We start from the raw sequence: 23,282 nt of genomic DNA, 5'->3' as shown, positions 1-23,282 counted from the left end.
ATAACCAATGAGGAGATGGCACGTGGGTACCTGCTTCTATAAACCAATGAGGTGATGGGAGAGGCAGGACTTTCAGCACGATCTGCGGTCAGAAATAGGACTGATTTCTATTTTAGCCACTGGGCGCGAGCGAGCAGTGTGGGTGCAATAATTGACATAGATTTCTAAATGTATTTTGCGACCTTTGCGCACGCGACGTGTCCGGTCTGGTCAGCATGTTACCACTCAAACTAACTAACTAACTAACTAACTAACTAACTAACTAACTAACTAACTAACTAACTAACTAACTAACTAACTAACTAACTAACTAACTAACGTACCAAGTTGCTGGACTACTCTGGATGTGAAAATGAACGGTGTGTCTTTAAGGCGTCCTACTGCCCTGTAGATTTGTGTTGCTGTGGCAGAGAAACTGACGCCCGGGAGGGACCCTGTAAGTCCACGTTATTATCCCATCCTGAACCGGCGAGGAAACTGGCGGCGTTGCGTTCATAGGATATACAGCAGTCAATCAAAAACAAACGTCCCCAAACTATTGCAACTTTGTCGCGGTGAGTGTTAAAACAATCTCATCTTGACTCATGTGGCGTGACTTGATGAATCGGTGTTGTGCGTACGAGGAAACGGTTTAGGTGTTCTAGGTAGGCGTTTTAGCCCGTAGGAAAGCGACGTGTAAAACGACTAGTAGGAGGTATGCTCGGCTACTTACTTGTAAGTGCAGTGTCATTAACGAAATGACTATAACTTGTGGTTTTCACAGTGGTCTTCTCCTCTTTCCAGTGTGAAAAATGAAAGGGCAAGGCAAATACTACTCTAATAATCTCTCACTTGGGGCACATAGATCTTCTACTAACTGCCCGGGCTGCTTCAGTGTATTTGTAGTAATAGAAACACACAAAAACAACAAATATCACAGCTGAGACATTTTTATTCATTACATCAAATGGGAGCATTATTGTCAACATGTTGTAACCAAACAGGATTTCATAACAATACTGTTTGTTATTGATTTGATTTTTTTTTATCTTGACGTAATTGCCTATAAAGGTTGTCATTTTTGGTGTTTTGTCATAGAGAATGTAAATCCTCTGCATTATTCACAGCAGAAGCTGACTGTTCTGTGTGTATACCTTACTAATTACAGTGGTGGGGAAAAGTACCCACTTGTCAAACTTGAGTAAAAGAAAAGAAAGATACCCTTAATAGAAAATGACTCAAGTAAAAGTGAAAGTCACCCAGTAAAATACTACTTGAGTAAATGTCAAAGTAATTGGTTTTAAATATACTTAAGAATCAAAAGTAAAAGTATAAATCATTTCAAATTTCTTATATTAAACAAACCAGACGGCATTACTTGTTTTATTTTATTAACGGAGAAAGCGACAGGCAGACTCTAACACTCAGATATAATTTACAAGCATGTGTGTTTAGTGAGTCCTCTAGATCAGAGGCATTAGAGATGACCAGGGATGTTCTCTGTTTAGGGAGTCCTCCAGATCAGAGGCAGTAGAGATGACCAGGGATGTTCTCTGTTTAGTGAGTCCTCCAGATCAGAGGCAGTAGGGATGACCAGGGATGTTCTCTGTTTAGTGAGTCCTCTAGATCAGAGGCATTAGAGATGACCAGGGATGTTCTCTGTTTAGTGAGTCCTCCAGATCAGAGGCAGTAGAGATGACCAGGGATGTTCTCTGTTTAGGGAGTCCTCCAGATCAGAGGCAGTAGAGATGACCAGGGATGTTCTCTGTTTAGTGAGTCCTCCAGATCAGAGGCAGTAGGGATGACCAGGGATGTTCTCTGTTTAGTGAGTCCTCTAGATCAGAGGCATTAGAGATGACCAGGGATGTTCTCTGTTTAGTGAGTCCTCCAGATCAGAGGCAGTAGAGATGACCAGGGATGTTCTCTGTTTAGGGAGTCCTCCAGATCAGAGGCAGTAGAGATGACCAGGGATGTTCTCTGTTTAGTGAGTCCTCCAGATCAGAGGCAGTAGAGATGACCAGGGATGTTCTCTGTTTAGTGAGTCCTCCAGATCAGAGGCAGTAGAGATGACCAGGGATGTTCTCTGTTTAGGGAGTCCTCCAGATCAGAGGCAGTAGAGATGACCAGGGATGTTCTCTGTTTAGGGAGTCCTCCAGATCAGAGGCAGTAGAGATGACCAGGGATGTTCTCTGTTTAGTGAGTCCTCCAGATCAGAGGCAGTAGGGATGACCAGGGATGTTCTCTGTTTAGTGAGTCCTCCAGATCAGATCAGAGGCAGTAGGGAGGACCAGGGATGTTCTCTGTTTAGTGAGTCCTCCAGATCAGAGGCAGTAGAGATGACCAGGGATGTCCTCTGTTTAGTGAGTCCTCTAGATCAGAGGCAGTAGAGATGACCAGGGATGTTCTCTGTTTAGTGAGTCCTCCAGATCAGAGGCAGTAGGGATGACCAGGGATGTTCTCTGTTTAGTGAGTCCTCCAGATCAGAGGCAGTAGGGATGACCAGGGATGTTCTCTGTATAGTGAGTCCTCCAGATCAGAGGCAGTAGAGATGACCAGGGATGTTCTCTGTTTAGTGAGTCCTCCAGATCAGAGGCAGTAGGGATGACCAGGGATGTTCTCTGTATAGTGAGTCCTCCAGATCAGAGGCAGTAGGGATGACCAGGGATGTTCTCTGTTTAGTGAGTCAATTGGACCATTTTCTTGTCAACATGTAATGAGTACATTTGGGATGTCAGGGAAAATGTATGGAGTAAAAAGTACATTATTTTCTTTAGGAATGTAGTGAAGTATCTATCAGATTTGTATCCCCCCCACACATACACCTCCCACTAACACTATTCTGTCTTGTGTGTTGAGTCAGGTGGACAGACACGCGTTGCGTTGCTGTGTGTTGAGCCGGCCATCATGATGAGGCCTGGTCAGCTGTGTGTTCTGGTCCCAGCTTCCACTACCCTCCTCTTCTTCCTGGTCCTATCAGGATCTTCTCAGACCAGCGCCTGTAACAAGGCCCTCTGCGCCTCCGACGTCAGCAAGTGCCTCATACAGGTGTGTGTGTGTGTGTGTGTGTGTGTGTGTGTGTGTGTGTGTGTGTGTGTGTGTGTGTGTGTGTGTGTGTGTGTGTGTGTGTGTGTGTGTGTGACTGTGTGTGTGACTGTGTGTGTGTCTTTTTATCCTATTATTGGATTTTCACTTTTCCCTCCACTAGTTTGTTCATCTGGTTATCCAGTTGCATTATGTGCCTTTACAACATACAGTGGCAAGGGAAAAGTATAAAGGACTCCCCTGGTGGCCAGACCCGGTGTTGGAAAGCCAGGAGCTGCCACCAAGCTCTAGTGTTCTACCGGGGTTGAAAGACCCTGAGTAAACAGTGGGAAGGATAAAGGACTCCCCTGGTGGCCAAACCCGGTGTTGGAAAGCCAGGAGCTGCCACCAAGCTCTAGTGTTCTACCGGGGTTGAAAGACCCTGAGTAAACAGTGGGAAGGAAAAGGTATGTGAACCTGGTGGAATTACCTGGATTTCTGCATAAATTGGCTCATAACATTTGATCTGATCTTCATCTAAGTCACCCAGACAAACACAGTCTGGAAGGATAACACACAAACAATGATACCAGTTGTGTCTGTTTACAGCGGTGTGTTCAATAAAATCACAGTGCAGGGTGGGAAAACCCTGAGTAAACAGTGGGATTTAATAACTGGTTGACCCTCCTGTTGGAAGCAATAACCTCAACCAAACGTTTATTGTAGTTGTGGATCAGACCTGCAAAATGGGAAGGAAAAGGTATGTGAACCTTTTTAGACCATTCCTCTTTACAAAACTGTTTCATTTCAGCAATATTCTCTAAGATGTCTGGTGACAAACACAGTCTGCTTAAGGTCATGCCACAGCATCTCAATCATACGTTGAGGTCAGGACTGACTGGGCAATAAAATCACAGTGCAGGTTGGGAAAGGACTCTGAACTTTTGGATTTAATAACTGGTCAGACTCTGACTGGGCCAATAACCAGAAGGTCAGGACTCTGTGGATCAGACCTGCAGAAGGTCAGGACTCTTGGACCATTCTCCAAAACTGTTTCATTTCACAATATTCTTGGGATGTCTGGTGTTAACCGCTCCAGAAGGTCATGCCACAGCATCTCAATCAGGTTGAGGTCAGGACTGACTGGGCCACTCAGGTTGAGGTCAGGACTCTGACTGGGCACTCCAGAAGGTCAGGACTCTGACTGGGCCACTCCAGAAGGTCAGGACTCTGACTGGGCCACTCCAGAAGGTCAGGACTCTGACTGGGCCACTCCAGAAGGTCAGGACTCTGACTGGGCCACTCCAGAAGGTCAGGACTCTGACTGGGCCACTCCAGAAGATCAGGACTCTGACTGGGCCACTCCAGAAGGTCAGGACTCTGACTGGGCCGCTCCAGAAGGCGTATTGTCTTCTGTTGAAGCCATTCTGTTGTTAATTTACTTCTGTGTTTTGGGTCGTTGTCCTGTTGCATCACCCAACTTCTATTGAACTTCAATTGACGGACAGATAGCCTTACATTCTCCTGCAAAATGTCTTGATGAACTTCGAATTCATTTTTTCGTCCACGATAGCAAGCTGTCCAGACCCTGAGGCAGCAAAGCAGCCCCAAACCATGATGCTCCCTCCACCAGACTTTATAGTCGGGATGAGGTTTTGATGTTGGTGTGCTGTGCCTTTTTTTCTCCACACATAGTGTTGTTTGTTCCTTCCAAACAACACAACTAGTTTCATCTGTCCACAGAATATTTTGCCAGTAGCGCTGTGGAACATCCAGGTGCTCCTTTGCAAACTTCAGACGTGCAGCAATGTTTTTTTTTGGACAGCAGTGGCTTCTTCCGTGGTGTCCTCCCATAAACACCATTCTTGTTTCATGTTCTACGTTTTGTAGACTTGTCAACAGAGATGTTACCATGTTCCAGAGATTTCTGTAAGTCTTTAGGTGACACTCTAGGATTCTTCTGAACCTCATTGAGAATTCTGCGCTGTGATCTTGCAGTCATCTTTGCAGGACGGCCACTCATAGGGAGAGTAGCAACAGTGCTGAACTTTCTCCATTTATAGACAATTTGTCTCACTGTGGACTGACTTTTAGATACTTTTGTAACCCTTTCCAGCTTTATGCAAGGCAACAACTCTTAATCTCAGGTCTTCTGAGATCTCTTTTCTTCGATGCATGGTTCACATCAGGCAACGCTTCTTGTGAATAGCAAATTCAAGTTGTGATTTTAATTTTTAATTTTAAAAAAAAATGGGGCAGGGCAGCGCTAACCAAAATGTCCAATCTCGTCTCATTGATTGGACTCCAGGTATATTTAACTCCTGACTCCAATTAGCTTTTGGAAAAGTCATTAGCCTAGGGGTTCACATACTTTTTGAATGTTTAAATTATGTATTCAATATAGACAAGAAAAATACAATAATTTGTGTGTTAATAGTTTAAGCAGACTGTGTTTGTCTATTGTTGTGACTTAGATGAAGATCAGATCACATTTGATGTAATATTTATGCAGAAATCCAGGTCCTTCCTGAGGGTTCACACACCTTTTCCTTGCCACTGTAATTCTATACATTATTCTGTACCATTAAAAACAACAGCTATTCACTCTTAGAAAATAAGCTGCTGTCTATAATCTAAAAGGGTTCTTCGACTTTCCCCACAGGAGAACCATTTTAAAGAACCCTTTTTGGTTCCAGGTAGAACCCTTTTTGGTTCCAGGTAGAACCCAGGTAGAACCCTTTTAGTTCCAGGTAGAATGCAGGTAGAACCCTTTTTGGTTCCAGGTAGAACCCAAGAACCCTTTTTGGTTCCAGGTAGAACCCTTTTATGGTTCCAGGTAGAACCCTTTTATGGTTCCAGGTAGAACCCTTTCCACAGAGGGTATTCGTCGCCAGACCCACTGGCTTCAGGTCATCTACAAGGCCATGCTAGGCAAAGCTCCGCCTTATCTCAGCTCACTGGTCACGATGGCAACACCCATCCGTAGCACGCGCTCCAGCAGGTGTATCTCATTGATCATCCCTAAAGCCAACACCTCATTCGGCCGCCTTTCGTTCCAGTACTCTGCTGCCTGTGACTGGAACGAATTGCAAAAATCGCTGAAGTTGGAGACTTATCTCCCTCACCAACTTCAAACATCAGCTAGCTGAGCAGCTAACCGATCGCTGCAGCTGTACATCATCTATTGGTAAATAGCACACCCATTTTCACCTACCTCATCCCCACAGTTTTCATTTATTTACTTTTCTGCTCTTTTGCACACCAATATCTCTACCTGTACATGATCATTTATCACTCCAGTGTTAATCTGCAATATTGTAATTATTCGCCTACCTCCTCATGACTTTTGCACACATTGTATATAGACTCCCTTTTTTCTACTGTGTTATTGTCTTGTTTATTGTTTACTCCATGTGTAACTCTGTGTTGTCTGTTCACACTGCTATGCTTTATCTTGGCCAGGTCGCAGTTGCAAATGAGAACTTGTTCTCAACTAGCCTACCTGGTTAAATAAAGGTGAAATAAAATAAATAAAAATAAAAAGGGCTTTATTGGCATGGGAAATATGTTTACATTTCTAAAGTGAAATAGATAATAAACAAAAGTTAAATGAACGGTAAACATTACTCGCACATTTCAAATGTTATGTTATATTATGTCTATATACAGTGTTGTAAAGATGTGCAAATAGTTAAAGTACAGAAGGGAAAATAAATAAACATAAATATGGGTTGTATTTACAATGGTGTTTGTTCTTCACTGGTTGCCCTTTGTTCTTGTGGCAACAGGTCACACATCTTGCTGCTGTGATGGTACACTGGTATGCAACCCAGTTGATATGGGAGTTTATCAGAATTGGATTTGTTTTCAGATTCTTTGTGGGAAATGTGTCTCTAATATGGTCATACAGTTTGGCAGGAGGTTAGGAAGTGCAGCTCAGTTTCCTCCTCATTTTGTGGGCAGTGGGCACATAGTCTCTCTCTGTCTCTGTCTCTCTCTGTCTCTCTGTCTCTCTCTCTCCTCTTTCTCTCTCTCTCTCTACCTCTCTCTACCTCTCTCCTCTCTCTCTCTCTACTCTCTCTCTCTCTCTCTCCTCTCTACCTCTCTACCTCTCTACCTCTCTCTCTCTCTCTCTACTCTCTCTCTCTCTCTCTCTCTCTCTCTCTCTCTCTCTCTCTCTCTCTCTCTCTCTCTCTCTACCTCTACCTCTACCTCTCTCTCTCTCTCCTCTCTCTCTCTCTCTCCTCTCTCTCTCTCTCTCTCTCTCTCTCTCTCTCTCTCTCTCTCTACCTCTCTCTCTCCTCTCTCTCTCTCTGTCTCTCTCTCTCTCTCTCTCTCTCTACCTCTCTCTCTCTCTCTCTCTCTCTCTCTCTCTCTCTCTCTCTCTCTCTCTCTCTCTCTCTCTCTCTCTCTCTCTCTCTCTCTCTACCATCACATTTTTCCATGCATGACCCCTGTCTGTAGCCACTGGATATTCCGTGTGTGTTCTGAGTATTTATAGACTTGCTGCTTTGAACTCTCAGACGCTTGTTAACTTGTCCGTGAAAGCAACCAGTCTCTCCTCGTGATTTAATGGGCTAGTGACACATCCACAACAACCAGAGTCATTGGTCTGGGGAGGGGGGGGCAGTGCCCCTGTGACAACAACTTTGGACCCCCCCTTGTGGCCCACCTAAATGTGGAGTATGAAATAATATTTACATATCGTTCTTTATTTTTACATCTGTTATTAGACAGTGGCAACGATGATGATTATGAACATGGTGCTGGTCCCTCCTAACGTTTGCCCTGCTGATGCAGCGAAGAAAACGATATGACAACAATAACGTCCTAATGTAACTGGCCCCTCCAACAGTACAACTGGCCTCAACAGTACAACTGGCCCCTCTAACAGTACAACTGGCCCCTCTAACAGTACAACTGGCCCTCTAACAGTACAACTGGCCCCTCCAACAGTACAACTGGCCCCTCCAACAGTACAACTGGCCCCTCTAACAGTACAACTGGCCCCTCTAACAGTACAACTGGCCCCTCTAACAGTACAACTGGCCCCTCTAACAGTACAACTGGCCCCTCTAACAGTACAACTGGCCCTCTAACAGTACAACTGGCCCCTCTAACAGTACAACTGGCCCCTCTAACAGTACAACTGGCCCCTCTAACAGTACAACTGGCCCCTCTAACAGTACAACTGGTCCCTCTAACAGTACAACTGGTCCCAGCTTGGCCCCTCTAACAGTACAACTGGCCCCTCTAACAGTACAACTGGCCCTCTAACAGTACAACTGGCCCCTCTAACAGTACAACTGGCCCCTCTAACAGTACAACTGGTTCCAACAGCTAACTGGCCCCTCTAACAGTACAACTGGCCCCTCCTCTAACAGTACAACTGGCCCTCTAACAGTACAACTGGCCCCTCTAACAGTACAACTGGCCCCTCCCAGTACAACTGGCCCCTCTAACAGTACAACTGGCCCCTCTAACAGTACAACTGGCCCCTCCAACAGTACAACTGGCCCCAGCCTGTCCCCTCTAACAGTACAACTGGCCCCTCTAACAGTACAACTGGCCCCTCTAACAGTACAACTGGCCCCTCTAACAGTACAACTGGCCCCTCTAACAGTACAACTGGCCCCTCTAACAGTACAACTGGCCCCTCTAACAGTACAACTGGCCCCTCCAACAGTACAACTGGCCCCTCTAACAGTACAACTGGCCCCTCCAACAGTACAACTGGCCCAGCCTGGCCCCTCTAACAGTACAACTGGCCCCTCTAACAGTACAACTGGCCCTCCAGCAACTGGTCCCCTCTAACAGTACAACTGGCCCCTCTAACAGTACAACTGGCCCCTCTAACAGTACAACTGGCCCCTCCAACAGTACAACTGGCCCTCTCCAACAGTACAACTGGCCCCAGCAACTGGCCCCTCTAACAGTACAACTGGCCCCTCTAACAGTACAACTGGCCCCAGCCTGGCCCCTCTAACAGTACAACTGGCCCCTCTAACAGTACAACTGGCCCCTCTAACAGTACAACTGGCCCCTCCAACAGTACAACTGGCCCCTCCAACAGTACAACTGGCCCAGCCTGGCCCCTCTAACAGTACAACTGGCCCCTCTAACAGTACAACTGGCCCCTAACAGCAACTGGCCCCTCTAACAGTACAACTGGCCCCTCTAACAGTACAACTGGCCCCTCTAACAGTACAACTGGCCCCTCTAACAGTACAACTGGCCCCTCTAACAGTACAACTGGCCCCAGTACAACTGGCCCCTCTAACAGTACAACTGGCCCCAGCTTGGCCCCTCTAACAGTTGAAATGGTCCCTCCAACTGTACAACTGGGCCCTCCCAGTACGGATTGTTCAATCCAGACCCGTAACCTGCCCTGTCTGTGTGAAGTCGTTGGCCCCTTAGCAGTAGCCTGCCCTGTCTGTGTACAAGTCGTGTGGTGTTAACTGTAGCCTGCCCTGTCTGTGTGAAGTCGTGGTGTTAACAGTACAACTGCCCTGTCTGTGTGAAGTCGTGGTGTTGGCTGTAGCCTGCCCTGTAAGTCGTTGTGTGGTGTTAACTGTAGCCTGCCCTGTCTGTGTGAAGTCTGGCCCTTGCTGTAGCCTGCCCTGTCTGTGTGAAGTCGTTGTGCCCCTTAGCTGTAGCCTGGCCCTCCTGTCTGTGCCCCTGAAGTCGTGGCCCCTCTAACTGTAGCCTGCCCTGTCTGTGTGAAGTCGTGGCCCCTCTAACTGTAGCAACTGGCCCCCTGTCTGTGTGAAGTCGTTGTGGTGTTAGCTGTAGCCTGCCCTGTCTGTGTGAAGTCGTGGCCCCTCTAACAGTAGCCTGCCCTGTCTGTGTGAAGTCAACTGGTGTCTGTGAAGTCGTGGTGTTAGCTGTAGCCTGCCCTGTCTGTGTGAAGTCGTGGTGTTTGCTGTAGCCTGCCCTGTCTGTGTGAAGTCGTTGTGTGGTGTTAGCTGTAGCCTGCCCTGTCTGTGTGAAGTCGTGGTGTTAGCTGTAGCCTGCCCTGTCTGTGTGAAGTCGTGGTGTTAGCTGTAGCCTGCCCTGTCTGTGTGAAGTCGTGGTGTTGGCTGTAGCCTGCCCTGTCTGTGTGAAGTCGTTGTGTGGTGTTAGCTGTAGCCTGCCCTGTCTGTGTGAAGTCGTGGTGTTTGCTGTAGCCTGCCCTGTCTGTGTGAAGTCGTTGTGTGGTGTTAGCTGTAGCCTGCCCTGTCTGTGTGAAGTCATTGTGGTGTTAGCTGTAGCCTGCCCTGTCTGTGTGAAGTCGTTGTGTGGTGTTAGCTGTCTCCAACCTCCAGTCTACAACTGGCCCTCCAGACCTCCAAACCCAGCCCCCTCTAGCTGTTAGTAGGATGGGGTGGCCTCTAACAGTTCTACGTGACTAACAGTCAGCTGGGCAAGGCTACACACGGCCCTCTGTCTACAACTGGCCCTCTGTCTAACAGTACAACTGTCTACACACGCGCTCTGTCTACAACTGCGCCCCTCTGTCAGTACAACTGGCCCTCTGTCTACAACTGGCTCTGTCTAACACACACGGCCCCAGCTCTGTCCCCACACACACACACGCGCTCTGTCTCACACACACACAACTAGCTCTGTCTACACACAGTACACACGCGCTCTGTCTACACACAGTACAACGCGCTCTGTCTACACACACACACACTGCTCTGTCTACACACACACACTGGCCCCTCACACACACACACACACTGGCTACCACACACACACACACACACTGCGCTCTGTCTACACACACACTGGCCCTGTCTAACAGTACACACGGCTCTGTCTAACTCACACGCGCTCTCCTCCAACAACTACTTTCTACAGTTGTGGCCAAAAGTTTTGAGAATGATACAAATATTAATTTCCACAAAGTCTGCTGCTTCAGTGTCTTTAGATGTATTTTTGTCAGATGTTACTATGGAATACTGAAGTATAATTACAAGCATTTTGTAATGTGTCAAAGGCTTTTATTGACAATTACATGAAGTTAATGCAAAGAGTCAATATTTGCAGTGTTGAGCCTTCTTTTTCAAGACCTCTGCAATCCGCCAACTGGCATGTTGTCAATTAACTTCTGGGCCACATCCTGACTGATGGCAGCCCAGTTTCCTGGCCATGGACCCAAAATATCAATGTTTTGTTCCCCGAGCCACTTAGTTATCACTTTTGTCTTATGGCAAGGTGCTCCATCATGCTGGAAAAGGCATTGTTCGTTTATCAAACTGTTCCTTGGATGGTCTGTGAGAAGTTGCTCTTGGAGGATGTGTTGGTACCATTCCCATGGCTGTGTTCCGAAGCAAAATTGTGTGAGCCCACTCCCTTGGCTGAGAAGCAACCCCACACATGAATGGCCTCAGGATGCTTTACTGTTGGCATGACACAGGACTGATGGTAGCGCTCACCTGTCTTCTCCGGACAAGCTTTTTTCCAGATGCCCCAAACAATCAGAAAGGGGATTCATCAGAGTGAATGACGTTACCCCAGTCCTCAGTAGTCCAATCCCTGTACCTTTTGCAGAATATCAGTCTGTCCCTGGTGTTTTTCCAGGAGAGAAGTGGCTTCTGTAGCTGCCCTTCTGTGAAGGCCATCCTCTAAAGTCAGATGCACTAACACCTACCTGCCCATTCCTGAGCAAGCTCTGTACTGGTGGTGCCCGATCCTGCCCTGAATCAACTTTGGAGACGGTCCTGGCGCTTGCTGAACTTTCCTGAATGCCCTGCAGCCTTCTTCACAACAATTGAACTGTTCTACTTTAAGTTCTTGATGATCTGATAAATGGTTGATTTAGGTGCAATCTTACTGGCAGCAATATCCTTGCCTGTCAATCCCTTTTGTGGCAATGATGAAGGTACATGTTTCCTTGCAGGTAACCATGGTTGACATAGGAAGAGCAATGATTCCAAGTGTAACCGTATAACTTTAGACTGTCCCTGCCCTGTCTGTGTGAACCAGGGACCCTCTGCACACATCAACCTGTCACCTGAAGTCGTTACCCATCGCTCCACAAAAGCCGCAGGCCCTTGCAGAGTCAAGGGGAACAACTACGTTGTGGTCTTAGCTGTAGCCTGCCCTGTTTGTGAAGTCTATTTAGCTGCGCCTGCCCTGTCTGTGTAAGTCGTTTCACATCCATTAGCACAAGCACCACCCTCCTTTTGAAGCTTCCAGTCTGTTATTCGTCAATCAGCATGACAGCTCCAGCCCTGTCTGTGTGAAGTCACCTGTGTTAGCTGTAGAATCACTGACATGATGTCAGCTGGTCCTTTTGTGACAGGGCTGAAATGCAGTGTGAAATGTTTTTTGGGGGTTGATTCAGTTCATTTGCATGGCTGAGGGACTTTGCAATTAATTGCAATTCATCTGATCACTCTTCATAACACTCTGAACTATATGCAAATAGCCATCATACAAACTGTGGCAGCAGATTTTGTGAAAATGAATATTTGTGTCATTCTCAACTTTTGGTCATGACTGTTGAACACTTTCTCCTCTGACCGACCTCCAACGGACTACTTTCTAGTATACACGTTCTCTTTCAAGCTCCACTCCAATTTCTCTTCCAGATGGCTGTTCTTTTCAACACGTCACTGTCAAAATTAGAAGCTTCTCTGAGTACTTTGGTCTGTTTAGCTGGGTCAGTAGCCTGTTTAGTCTGGGTCAGAACGGCCTGTTTAGCTGGGTCAGTAGCCTGCCTGTTTAGTCTGGGTCAGTAACCTGCCTGTTTAGCTGGGAAGTAACGGTCTGTTTAGCTGGGTCAGCCTGCCCTGTCTGTTTAGCTGGGTCTGTTTAGCTGGGTCAGCCTAACCTGTCTGTTTAGCTGGGTCTGGTCAGTAACCTGTCTGTTTAGCTGGGTCAGTAACGGTCTGTTTAGCTGGGTCAGTAACTGTAACTGTTGATCACACTGAGAGTTTACTGTATTTTAGTTGGAGAATCAGCAACTGTTATCTTTCCTCCCTGTCTTAAAGGTTACTGGACATGTTAGCGTTCATATTAACACTGATTTGCAGTGATATGCATTTTGAGGTGTTAGCACATCCATAGTTCTGATTTCAGTCGCCTGTCTAACTAGTCAAAGCAGAAATAGGGCTTTAGTGTGGTGTTGAGACTGTATTTCCATGACTGTGTGAGTATCGGAGAGAATAATCTTTGCTCCTCACTGGCTCCATATGTGTTTACTGGACAAGCAGTCCCCTGTGAAGAAGTCATAACAAACACTTATATGGTTGCTATGAAAGTCTGTGCATGCCATCGATCATATCTGTAGACAGCACTGTGTTCAAGGGAATTTCACCCTGGGAAAATTTGGGCTTGTTTTCATAATGTCGAGGCATTTCTAGGACAGTGAGATGTGTTGCTGTCACACCTGCCCTGGAGGAATGCAGGTCTGAGTGATGGCTTCTGGAAGGCAGGTCAGGGTGATGATCATTGTGGAAGGCAGGTCGGGGTGATGATGGCTTCTGGAAGGCAGGTGTGGTGAGGATGGCGGCTTTGTGGAAGGCAGGTCAGGGTGAGGATGGCGGCTTTTGGAAGGCAGATCAGGGTGAGGATGGCAGCTTTTGGAAGGCAGGTCAGGGTGATGATGGCTGTCTGGAAGGCAGGTCAGGGTGATGATGGTGTTGGAAGGCAGGTCAGGGTGATGATGGCTTCTGGAAGGCAGGTCAGGGTGATGATGGCTTCTGGAAGGCTGGTCAGGGTGATGATGGCTTCTGGAAGGCAGGTCAGGGTGATGATGGCTTCTGGAAGGCAGGTCTGGGTGATGATGGCTTCTGGAAGGCAGGTCAGGGTGATGATGGCTTCTGGAAGGAAGGTCGGGTGATGATGGCTTCTGGAAGCCAGGTCAGGGTGATGATGGCTTCTGGAAGGCAGGTCAGGGTGATGATGGCTTTTGGAAGGCAGGTCAGGGTGATGATGGCTTTTGGAAGGCAGGTCAGGGTGATGATGGCTTCTGGAAGGCAGGTCAGGGTGATGATGGCTTCTGGAAGGCAGGTCAGGGTGATGATGGCTTCTGGAAGGCAGGTCAGGGTGATGATGGCTTCTGGAAGGCAGGTCAGGGTGATGATGGCTTTTGGAAGGCAGGTCAGGGTGATGATCTTTGGAAGGCAGGTCAGGGTGATGATGGCTTTTGGAAGGAAGGCAGGTCAGGGTGATGATGGCTTTTGGAAGGCAGGTCAGGGTGATGATGGCTTTTGGAAGGCAGGTCAGGGTGATGATGGCTTTTGGAAGGAAGGGCAGGTCAGGGTGATGATGGCTTTTGGAAGGAGCCTGCCCTGTCAGGGTGATGATGGCTTTTGAAAGGTAGGGTAGGGTGATGATGGCTTTTGGAAGGAAGGGTAGGGCAGGGTGATGATGGCTTTTGGAAGGAAGGGTAGGGCAGGGTGATGATGGCTTTGTGGAAGGCAGGGTAGGGCTGATGGCTTTTGGAAGGTGGGTAGGGTAGGGTGATGGCTTTTGGAAGGCAGGTCAGGTGAGGGTGATGGCTTTTGGAAGGCAGGGTAGGGTAGGGTGATGGCTTTTGGAAGGCAGGTCAGGGTGATGATGGCTTTTGGAAGGCAGGTCAGGGTGATGATGGCTTTGGAAGGCAGGTCAGGGTGATGATGGCTTTTGGAAGGAAGGGCAGGTCAGGGTGATGATGGCTTTTGGAAGGAAGGGTAGGGTAGGGTGATGATGGCTTTTGGAAGGAAGGGTAGGGCAGGGTGATGATCGCTTTTGGAAGGCAGGGTAGGGTAGGGTGATGGCTTTTGGAAGGCAAGGGTAGGTAGGGTGATGGCTTTGGAAGGCAGGTCAGGGTAGGGTGATGGCTTTTGGAAGGCAGGTCAGGGTAGGGTGATGGCTTTTGGAAGGCAGGTCAGGTAGGGTGATGGCTTTTGGAAGGCAGGTCAGGGTAGGGTGATGGCTTTTGGAAGGCAGGTCAGGGTAGGGTGATGGCTTCTGGAAGGCAGGTCGGGGTGATGATGGCCTGCCCTTTTGGAAGGCAGGTCAGGGTGAGGATGGCGGCTTTTGGAAGGCAGGTCAGGGTGGTGATCGCTTCTGGAAGGCAGGTCAGGGTGATGGTGGCTTCTGGAAGGCAGGTCAGGGTGAGGATGGCGGCTTTTGGAAGGCAGGTTAGGGTGAGGATGGCGGCTTTTGGAAGGCAGGTCAGGGTGGTGATCGCTTCTGGAAGGCAGGTCAGGGTGATGATTGCTTCTGGAAGGAAGGTCAGGGTGATGATGGCTTCTGGAAGGCAGGTCAGGGTGATGATGGCTTCTGGAAGGCAGGTCAGGGTGATGATGGCTTCTGGAAGGCAGGTCAGGGTGATGGTGGCTTCTGGAAGGCAGGTCAGGGTGAGGATGGCGGCTTTTGGAAGGCAGGTCAGGGTGAGGATGGCGGCTTTTGGAAGGCAGGTCAGGGTGGTGATGGCTTCTGGAAGGCAGGTCAGGGTGGTGATGGCTTCTGGAAGGCAGGTCAGGGTGATGATGGCTTCTGGAAGGCAGGTCAGGGTGATGATGGCTTCTGGAAGGCAGGTCAGGGTGATGATGGCTTCTGGAAGGTGAGGTCAGGGTGATGATGGCTTCTGGAAGGCAGGTCAGGGTGATTATGGCTTCTGGAAGGCAGGTCAGGGTGATTATGGCTTCTGGAAGGCAGGTCAGGGTGATGATGGCTTCAGGAAGGCAGGTCAGGGTGATGATGGCTTCAGGAAGGCAGGTCAGGGTGATGATGGCTTCTGGAAGGCAGGTCAGGGTGATGATGGCTTTTGGAAGGAAGGGTAGGGTAGGGTGATGATGGCTTTTGGAAGGAAGGGTAGGGTAGGGTAGGGTGATGGCTTTTGGAAGGCAGGTCAGGGTAGGGTGATGATGGCTTTTGGAAGGCAGGTCAGGGTAGGGTGATGGCTTTTGGAAGGTAGGGTAGGGTAGGGTGATGATGGCTTTTGGAAGGAAGGGTAGGGTAGGGTGATGACTTTTGGAAGGCAGGTCAGGGTAGGGTGATGACTTTTGGAAGGCAGGTCAGGGTAGGGTGATGGCTTTTGGAAGGCAGGTCAGGGTAGGGTGATGGCTTCTGGAAGGCAGGTCAGGGTGATGATGGCTTTTGGAAGGCAGGTCAGGGTGATGATGGCTTTTGGAAGGCAGGTCAGGGTGATGATGGCTTCTGGAAGGCAGGTCAGGGTGATGATGGCTTCTGGAAGGCAGGTCAGGGTGATGATGGCTTCTGGAAGGCAGGTCAGGGTGATGATGGCTTCTGGATGGCAGGTCAGGGTGATGATGGCTTCTGGAAGGCAGGTCAGGGTGATGATGGCTTCTGGAAGGCAGGTCAGGGTGATGATGGCTTCTGGAAGGCAGGTCAGGGTGATGATGGCTTTTGGAAGGCAGGTCAGGGTGATGATGGCTTTTGGAAGGCAGGTCAGGTGATGATGGCTTTTGGAAGGAAGGGCAGGTCAGGGTGATGATGGCTTTTGGAAGGAAGGGTAGGGTAGGGTGATGATGGCTTTGGAAGGTAGGGTAGGGTGATGATGGCTTTTGGAAGGAAGGGTAGGGTAGGGTGATGATGGCTTTGGAAGGAAGGGTAGGGCAGGGTGATGATGGCTTTTGGAAGGCAGGGTAGGGTAGGGTGATGGCTTTTGGAAGGCAGGGTAGGGTAGGGTGAGCTTTTGGAAGGCAGGTCAGGGTAGGGTGATGGCTTTTGGAAGGCAGGTCAGGGTAGGGTGATGGCTTCTGGAAGGCAGGTGGGGTGATGATGGCTTCTGGAAGGCAGGTCAGGGTGATGGTGGCTTCTGGAAGGCAGGTCAGGGTGATGGTGGCTTCTGGAAGGCAGGTCAGGGTGAGGATGGCGGCTTTTGGAAGGCAGGTCAGGGTGAGGATGGCGGCTTTTGGAAGGCAGGTCAGGGTGGTGATGGCTTCTGGAAGGCAGGTCAGGGTGATGATTGCTTCTGGAAGGCAGGTCAGGGTGATGATGGCTTCTGGAAGGCAGGTCAGGGTGATGGTGGCTTCTGGAAGGCAGGTCAGGGTGATGATGGCTTCTGGAAGGCAGGTCAGGGTGATGGTTGCTTCTGGAAGGCAGGTCAGGGTGATGGTGGCTTCTGGAAGGCAGGTCAGGTGAGGATGGCGGCTTTTGGAAGGCAGGTCAGGGTGAGGATGGCGCTTTTGGAAGGCAGGTCAGGGTGGTGATGGCTTCTGGAAGGCAGGTCAGGGTGATGATGGCTTCTGGAAGGCAGGTCAGGGTGATGATGGCTTCTGGAAGGCAGGTCAGGGTGATGATGGCTTCTGGAAGGCAGGTCAGGGTGATGATGGCTTCTGGAAGGCAGGTCAGGGTGATGATGGCTTCTGGAAGGCAGGTCAGGGTGATTATGGCTTCTGGAAGGCAGGTCAGGGTGATTATGGCTTCTGGAAGGCAGGTCAGGGTGATGATGGCTTCAGGAAGGCCGGTCAGGGTGATGATTGCTTTTGGAAGGCAGGTCAGGGTGATGATGGCTTTTTAGCTGGAAGGCAGGTCAGGGTGATGATGGCTTTTGGAAGGAAGGTCAGGGTGATGATGGCTTTTGGAAGGAAGGGTAGGGTAGGGTGATGATGGCTTTTGGAAGGAAGGGTAGGGTAGGGTAGGGTGATGGCTTTTGGAAGGCAGGTCAGGGTAGGGTGATGATGGCTTTTGGAAGGCAGGTCAGGGTAGCCCTGATGGCTTTTGGAAGGCAGGGTAGGGTAGGGTGATGATGGCTTTTGGAAGGAAGGGTAGGGTAGGGTGATGGCTTTTGGAAGGCAGGGTAGGGTAGGGTGATGGCTTTTGGAAGGCAGGTCAGGGTAGGGTGATGGCTTTTGGAAGGCAGGTCAGGGTAGGGTGATGGCTTTTGGAAGGCAGGTCAGGGTAGGGTGATGGCTTTTGGAAGTCAGGTCAGGGTGAGGATGGCGGCTTTTGGAAGGCAGGTCAGGGTGAGGATGGCGGCTTTTGGAAGGCAGGTCAAGGTGAGGATGGCGGCTTTTGGAAGGCAGGTCAGGGTGAGGATGGCGGCTTTTGGAAGGCAGGTCAGGGTGATGATGGCTTCTGGAAGGCAGGTCAGGGTGATGATGGCTTCTGGAAGGCAGGTCAGGGTGATGATGGCTTCTGGAAGGCAGGTCAGGGTGATGATGGCTTCTGGAAGGCAGGTCAGGGATGATGGCTGGCAGGTCAGGGTGATTATGGCTTCTGGAAGGCAGGTCAGGGTGATGATTGCTTTTGGAAGGCAGGTCAGGGTGATGATTGCTTTTGGAAGGCAGGTCAGGGTGATGATGGCTTCTGGAAGGCAGGTCAGGGTGATGATGGCTTCTGGAAGGCAGGTCAGGGTGATGATGGCTTCTGGAAGGCAGGTCAGGGTGATGATGGCTTCTGGAAGGCAGGTCAGGGTGATGATGGCTTCTGGAAGGCAGGTCAGGGTGATGATGGCTTCTGGAAGGCAGGTCAGGGTGATGATGGCTTCTGGTAGGCAGGTCAGGGTGATGATGGCTTCTGGAAGGCAGGTCAGGGTGATGATGGCTTTTGGAAGGCAGGTCAGGGTGATGATGGCTTTTGGAAGGCAGGTCAGGGTGATGATGGCTTTTGGAAGGAAGGGCAGGTCAGGGTGATGATGGCTTTTGGAAGGAAGGGCAGGTCAGGGTGATGATGGCTTCTGGAAGGCAGGTCAGGGTGATGATGGCTTCTGGAAGGTAGGTCAGGGTGATGATGGCTTCTGGAAGGCAGGTCAGGGTGATGATGGCTTCTGGAAGGCAGGTCAGGGTGATGATGGCTTCTGGAAGGCAGGTCAGGGTGATGATTGCTTCTGGAAGGCAGGTCAGGGTGATGATGGCTTCTGGAAGGCAGGTCAGGGTGATGATGGCTTCTGGAAGGCAGGTCAGGGTGATGATGGCTTCTGGAAGGCAGGTCAGGGTGATGATGGCTTCAGGAAGGCAGGTCAGGGTGATGATGGCTTTTGGAAGGCAGGTCAGGGTGATGATGGCTTTTGGAAGGCAGGTCAGGGTGATGATGGCTTTTGGAAGGAAGGGTAGGGTGATGATGGCTTTTGGAAGGAAGGGTAGGGTAGGGTAGGGTGATAGCTTTTGGAAGGCAGGGTAGGGTAGGGTGATGGCTTTTGGAAGGCAGGTCAGGGTGGTGATGGCTTTTGGAAGGCAGGTCAGGGTAGGGTGATGGCTTCTGGAAGGCAGGTCAGGGTGATTATGGCTTCTGGAAGGCAGGTCAGGGTGATTATGGCTTCTGGAAGGCAGGTCAGGGTGATGATGGCTTCAGGAAGGCAGGTCAGGGTGATGATGGCTTCAGGAAGGCAGGTCAGGGTGATGATGGCTTCTGGAAGGCAGGTCAGGGTGATGATGGCTTTGGAAGGAAGGGGTAGGGTAGGGTGATGATGGCTTTTGGAAGGAAGGGTAGGGTAGGGTAGGGTGATGGCTTTTGGAAGGCAGGTCAGGGAGGGTGATGATGGCTTTTGGAAGGCAGGTCAGGGTAGGGTGATGGCTTTTGGAAGGTAGGGTAGGGTAGGGTGATGATGGCTTTTGGAAGGAAGGGTAGGGTAGGGTGATGACTTTTGGAAGGCAGATCAGGGTAGGGTGATGACTTTTGGAAGGCAGGTCAGGGTAGGGTGATGGCTTTTGGAAGGCAGGTCAGGGTAGGTGATGGCTTCTGGAAGGCAGGTCAGGGTGATGATGGCTTTTGGAAGGCAGGTCAGGGTGATGATGGCTTTTGGAAGGCAGGTCAGGGTGATGATGGCTTCTGGAAGGCAGGTCAGGGTGATGATGGCTTCTGGAAGGCAGGTCAGGGTGATGATGGCTTCTGGAAGGCAGGTCAGGGTGATGATGGCTTCTGGATGGCAGGTCAGGGTGATGATGGCTTCTGGAAGGCAGGTCAGGGTGATGATGGCTTCTGGAAGGCAGGTCAGGGTGATGATGGCTTCTGGAAGGCAGGTCAGGGTGATGATGGCTTTTGGAAGGCAGGTCAGGGTGATGATGGCTTTTGGAAGGCAGGTCAGGTCAGGTGATGATGGCTTTTGGAAGGAAGGGCAGGTCAGGGTGATGATGGCTTTTGGAAGGAAGGGTAGGGTAGGGTGATGATGGCTTTTGGAAGGTAGGGTAGGGTGATGATGGCTTTTGGAAGGAAGGGTAGGGTAGGGTGATGATGGCTTTTGGAAGGAAGGGTAGGGCAGGGTGATGATGGCTTTTGGAAGGCAGGGTAGGGTAGGGTGATGGCTTTTGGAAGGCAGGGTAGGGTAGGGTGACGGCTTTTGGAAGGCAGGTCAGGGTAGGGTGATGGCTTTTGGAAGGCAGGTCAGGGTAGGGTGATGGCTTCTGGAAGGCAGGTCGGGGTGATGATGGCTTCTGGAAGGCAGGTCAGGGTGATGGTGGCTTCTGGAAGGCAGGTCAGGGTGATGGTGGCTTCTGGAAGGCAGGTCAGGGTGAGGATGGCGGCTTTTGGAAGGCAGGTCAGGGTGAGGATGGCGGCTTTTGGAAGGCAGGTCAGGGTGGTGATGGCTTCTGGAAGGCAGGTCAGGGTGATGATTGCTTCTGGAAGGCAGGTCAGGGTGATGATGGCTTCTGGAAGGCAGGTCAGGGTGATGGTGGCTTCTGGAAGGCAGGTCAGGGTGATGATGGCTTCTGGAAGGCAGGTCAGGGTGATGGTTGCTTCTGGAAGGCAGGTCAGGGTGATGGTGGCTTCTGGAAGGCAGGTCAGGTGAGGATGGCGGCTTTTGGAAGGCAGGTCAGGGTGAGGATGGCGGCTTTTGGAAGGCAGGTCAGGGTGGTGATGGCTTCTGGAAGGCAGGTCAGGGTGATGATGGCTTCTGGAAGGCAGGTCAGGGTGATGATGGCTTCTGGAAGGCAGGTCAGGGTGATGATGGCTTCTGGAAGGCAGGTCAGGGTGATGATGGCTTCTGGAAGGCAGGTCAGGGTGATGATGGCTTCTGGAAGGCAGGTCAGGGTGATTATGGCTTCTGGAAGGCAGGTCAGGGTGATTATGGCTTCTGGAAGGCAGGTCAGGGTGATGATGGCTTCAGGAAGGCACTCAGGGTGATGATTGCTTTTGGAAGGCAGGTCAGGGTGATGATGGCTTTTGGAAGGCAGGTCAGGGTGATGATGGCTTTTGGAAGGAAGGTCAGGGTGATGATGGCTTTTGGAAGGAAGGGTAGGGTAGGGTGATGATGGCTTTTGGAAGGAAGGGTAGGGTAGGGTAGGGTGATGGCTTTTGGAAGGCAGGTCAGGGTAGGGTGATGATGGCTTTTGGAAGGCAGGTCAGGGTAGGGTGATGGCTTTTGGAAGGCAGGGTAGGGTAGGGTGATGATGGCTTTGGAAGGAAGGGTAGGGTAGGGTGATGGCTTTTGGAAGGCAGGGTAGGGTAGGGTGATGGCTTTTGGAAGGCAGGTCAGGGTAGGGTGATGGCTTTTTGGAAGGCAGGTCAGGGTAGGGTGATGGCTTTTGGAAGGCAGGTCAGGGTAGGGTGATGGCTTTTGGAAGTCAGGTCAGGGTGAGGATGGCGGCTTTTGGAAGGCAGGTCAGGGTGAGGATGGCGGCTTTTGGAAGGCAGGTCAAGGTGAGGATGGCGGCTTTTGGAAGGCAGGTCAGGGTGAGGATGGCGGCTTTTGGAAGGCAGGTCAGGGTGATGATGGCTTCTGGAAGGCAGGTCAGGGTGATGATGGCTTCTGGAAGGCAGGTCAGGGTGATGATGGCTTCTGGAAGGCAGGTCAGGGTGATGATGGCTTCTGGAAGGCAGGTCAGGGTGATGATGGCTTCTGGAAGGCAGGTCAGGGTGATTATGGCTTCTGGAAGGCAGGTCAGGGTGATGATTGCTTTTGGAAGGCAGGTCAGGGTGATGATGGCTTTTGGAAGGCAGGTCAGGGTGATGATAGCTTCTGGAAGGCAGGTCAGGGTGATGATGGCTTCTGGAAGGCAGGTCAGGGTGATGATGGCTTCTGGAAGGCAGGTCAGGGTGATGATGGCTTCTGGAAGGCAGGTCAGGGTGATGATGGCTTCTGGATGGCAGGTCAGGGTGATGATGGCTTCTGGAAGGCAGGTCAGGGTGATGATGGCTTCTGGTAGGCAGGTCAGGGTGATGATGGCTTCTGGAAGGCAGGTCAGGGTGATGATGGCTTTTGGAAGGCAGGTCAGGGTGATGATGGCTTTTGGAAGGCAGGTCAGGGTGATGATGGCTTTTGGAAGGAAGGGCAGGTCAGGGTGATGATGGCTTTTGGAAGGAAGGGCAGGTCAGGGTGATGATGGCTTCTGGAAGGCAGGTCAGGGTGATGATGGCTTCTGGAAGGTAGGTCAGGGTGATGATGGCTTCTGGAAGGCAGGTCAGGGTGATGATGGCTTCTGGAAGGCAGGTCAGGGTGATGATGGCTTCTGGAAGGCAGGTCAGGGTGATGATTGCTTCTGGAAGGCAGGTCAGGGTGATGATGGCTTCTGGAAGGCAGGTCAGGGTGATGATGGCTTTGGAAGGAAGGGTCAGGCTTCTGGAAGGCAGGTCAGGGTGATGATGGCTTCTGGAAGGCAGGTCAGGGTGATGATGGCTTCAGGAAGGCAGGTCAGGGTGATGATGGCTTTTGGAAGGCAGGTCAGGGTGATGATGGCTTTTGGAAGGCAGGTCAGGGTGATGATGGCTTTTGGAAGGAAGGGTAGGGGTGATGATGGCTTTTGGAAGGAAGGGTAGGGTAGGGTAGGGTGATAGCTTTTGGAAGGCAGGGTAGGGTAGGGTGATGGCTTTTGGAAGGCAGGTCAGGGTGGTGATGGCTTTTGGAAGGCAGGTCAGGGTAGGGTGATGGCTTCTGGAAGGCAGGTCAGGGTGATTATGGCTTCTGGAAGGCAGGTCAGGGTGATTATGGCTTCTGGAAGGCAGGTCAGGGTGATGATGGCTTTTGGAAGGCAGGTCAGGGTGATGATGGCTTCAGGAAGGCAGGTCAGGGTGATGATGGCTTCTGGAAGGCAGGTCAGGGTGATGATGGCTTTTGGAAGGAAGGGTAGGGTAGGGTGATGATGGCTTTGGAAGGAAGGGTAGGGTAGGGGTAGGTGGGTGATGGCTTTTGGAAGGCAGGTCAGGGTGATGATGGCTTTTGGAAGGCAGGTCAGGGTGGGTGATGGCTTTTGGAAGGTAGGGTAGGGTAGGGTGATGATGGCTTTTGGAAGGAAGGGTAGGGTAGGGTGATGACTTTTGGAAGGCAGGTCAGGGTAGGGTGATGACTTTTGGAAGGCAGGTCAGGGTAGGGTGATGGCTTTTGGAAGGCAGGTCAGGGTAGGGTGATGGCTTCTGGAAGGCAGGTCAGGGTGATGATGGCTTTTGGAAGGCAGGTCAGGGTG

General features: G+C 50.5%; 1 protein-coding gene across 3 annotated transcripts in view; it reads left to right on the top strand.

The window, feature by feature from the left end:
• The first annotated feature begins 411 nt into the window (after positions 1 to 411).
• LOC124041043 (twisted gastrulation protein homolog 1-A-like) overlaps positions 412 to 23,282 on the top strand; it is a 48,300-nt gene continuing 25,429 nt past the window's right edge. The window contains exons 1-2 of one of the 3 annotated variants that reach the window (XM_046358205.1): positions 412 to 554; positions 2,840 to 3,024. In XM_046358205.1, coding sequence (XP_046214161.1) covers positions 2,884 to 3,024 — 141 coding nt within the window. In that variant the 5' untranslated portion in view covers positions 412 to 554; positions 2,840 to 2,883. Of the gene's footprint in view, positions 555 to 585; positions 715 to 2,835; positions 3,025 to 23,282 lie in introns of those variants that run through there. The other 2 variants (XM_046358207.1, XM_046358206.1) reach the window with 2 other exon arrangements.

Source organism: Oncorhynchus gorbuscha, linkage group LG08 (assembly GCF_021184085.1).
Source record: "Oncorhynchus gorbuscha isolate QuinsamMale2020 ecotype Even-year linkage group LG08, OgorEven_v1.0, whole genome shotgun sequence".
Classification (NCBI taxonomy): Eukaryota; Metazoa; Chordata; class Actinopteri; order Salmoniformes; family Salmonidae; genus Oncorhynchus; species Oncorhynchus gorbuscha.
The sequence above is the reverse complement of the archived record's forward strand: the minus strand, read 5'-3'. Positions and strand labels throughout refer to the sequence as shown.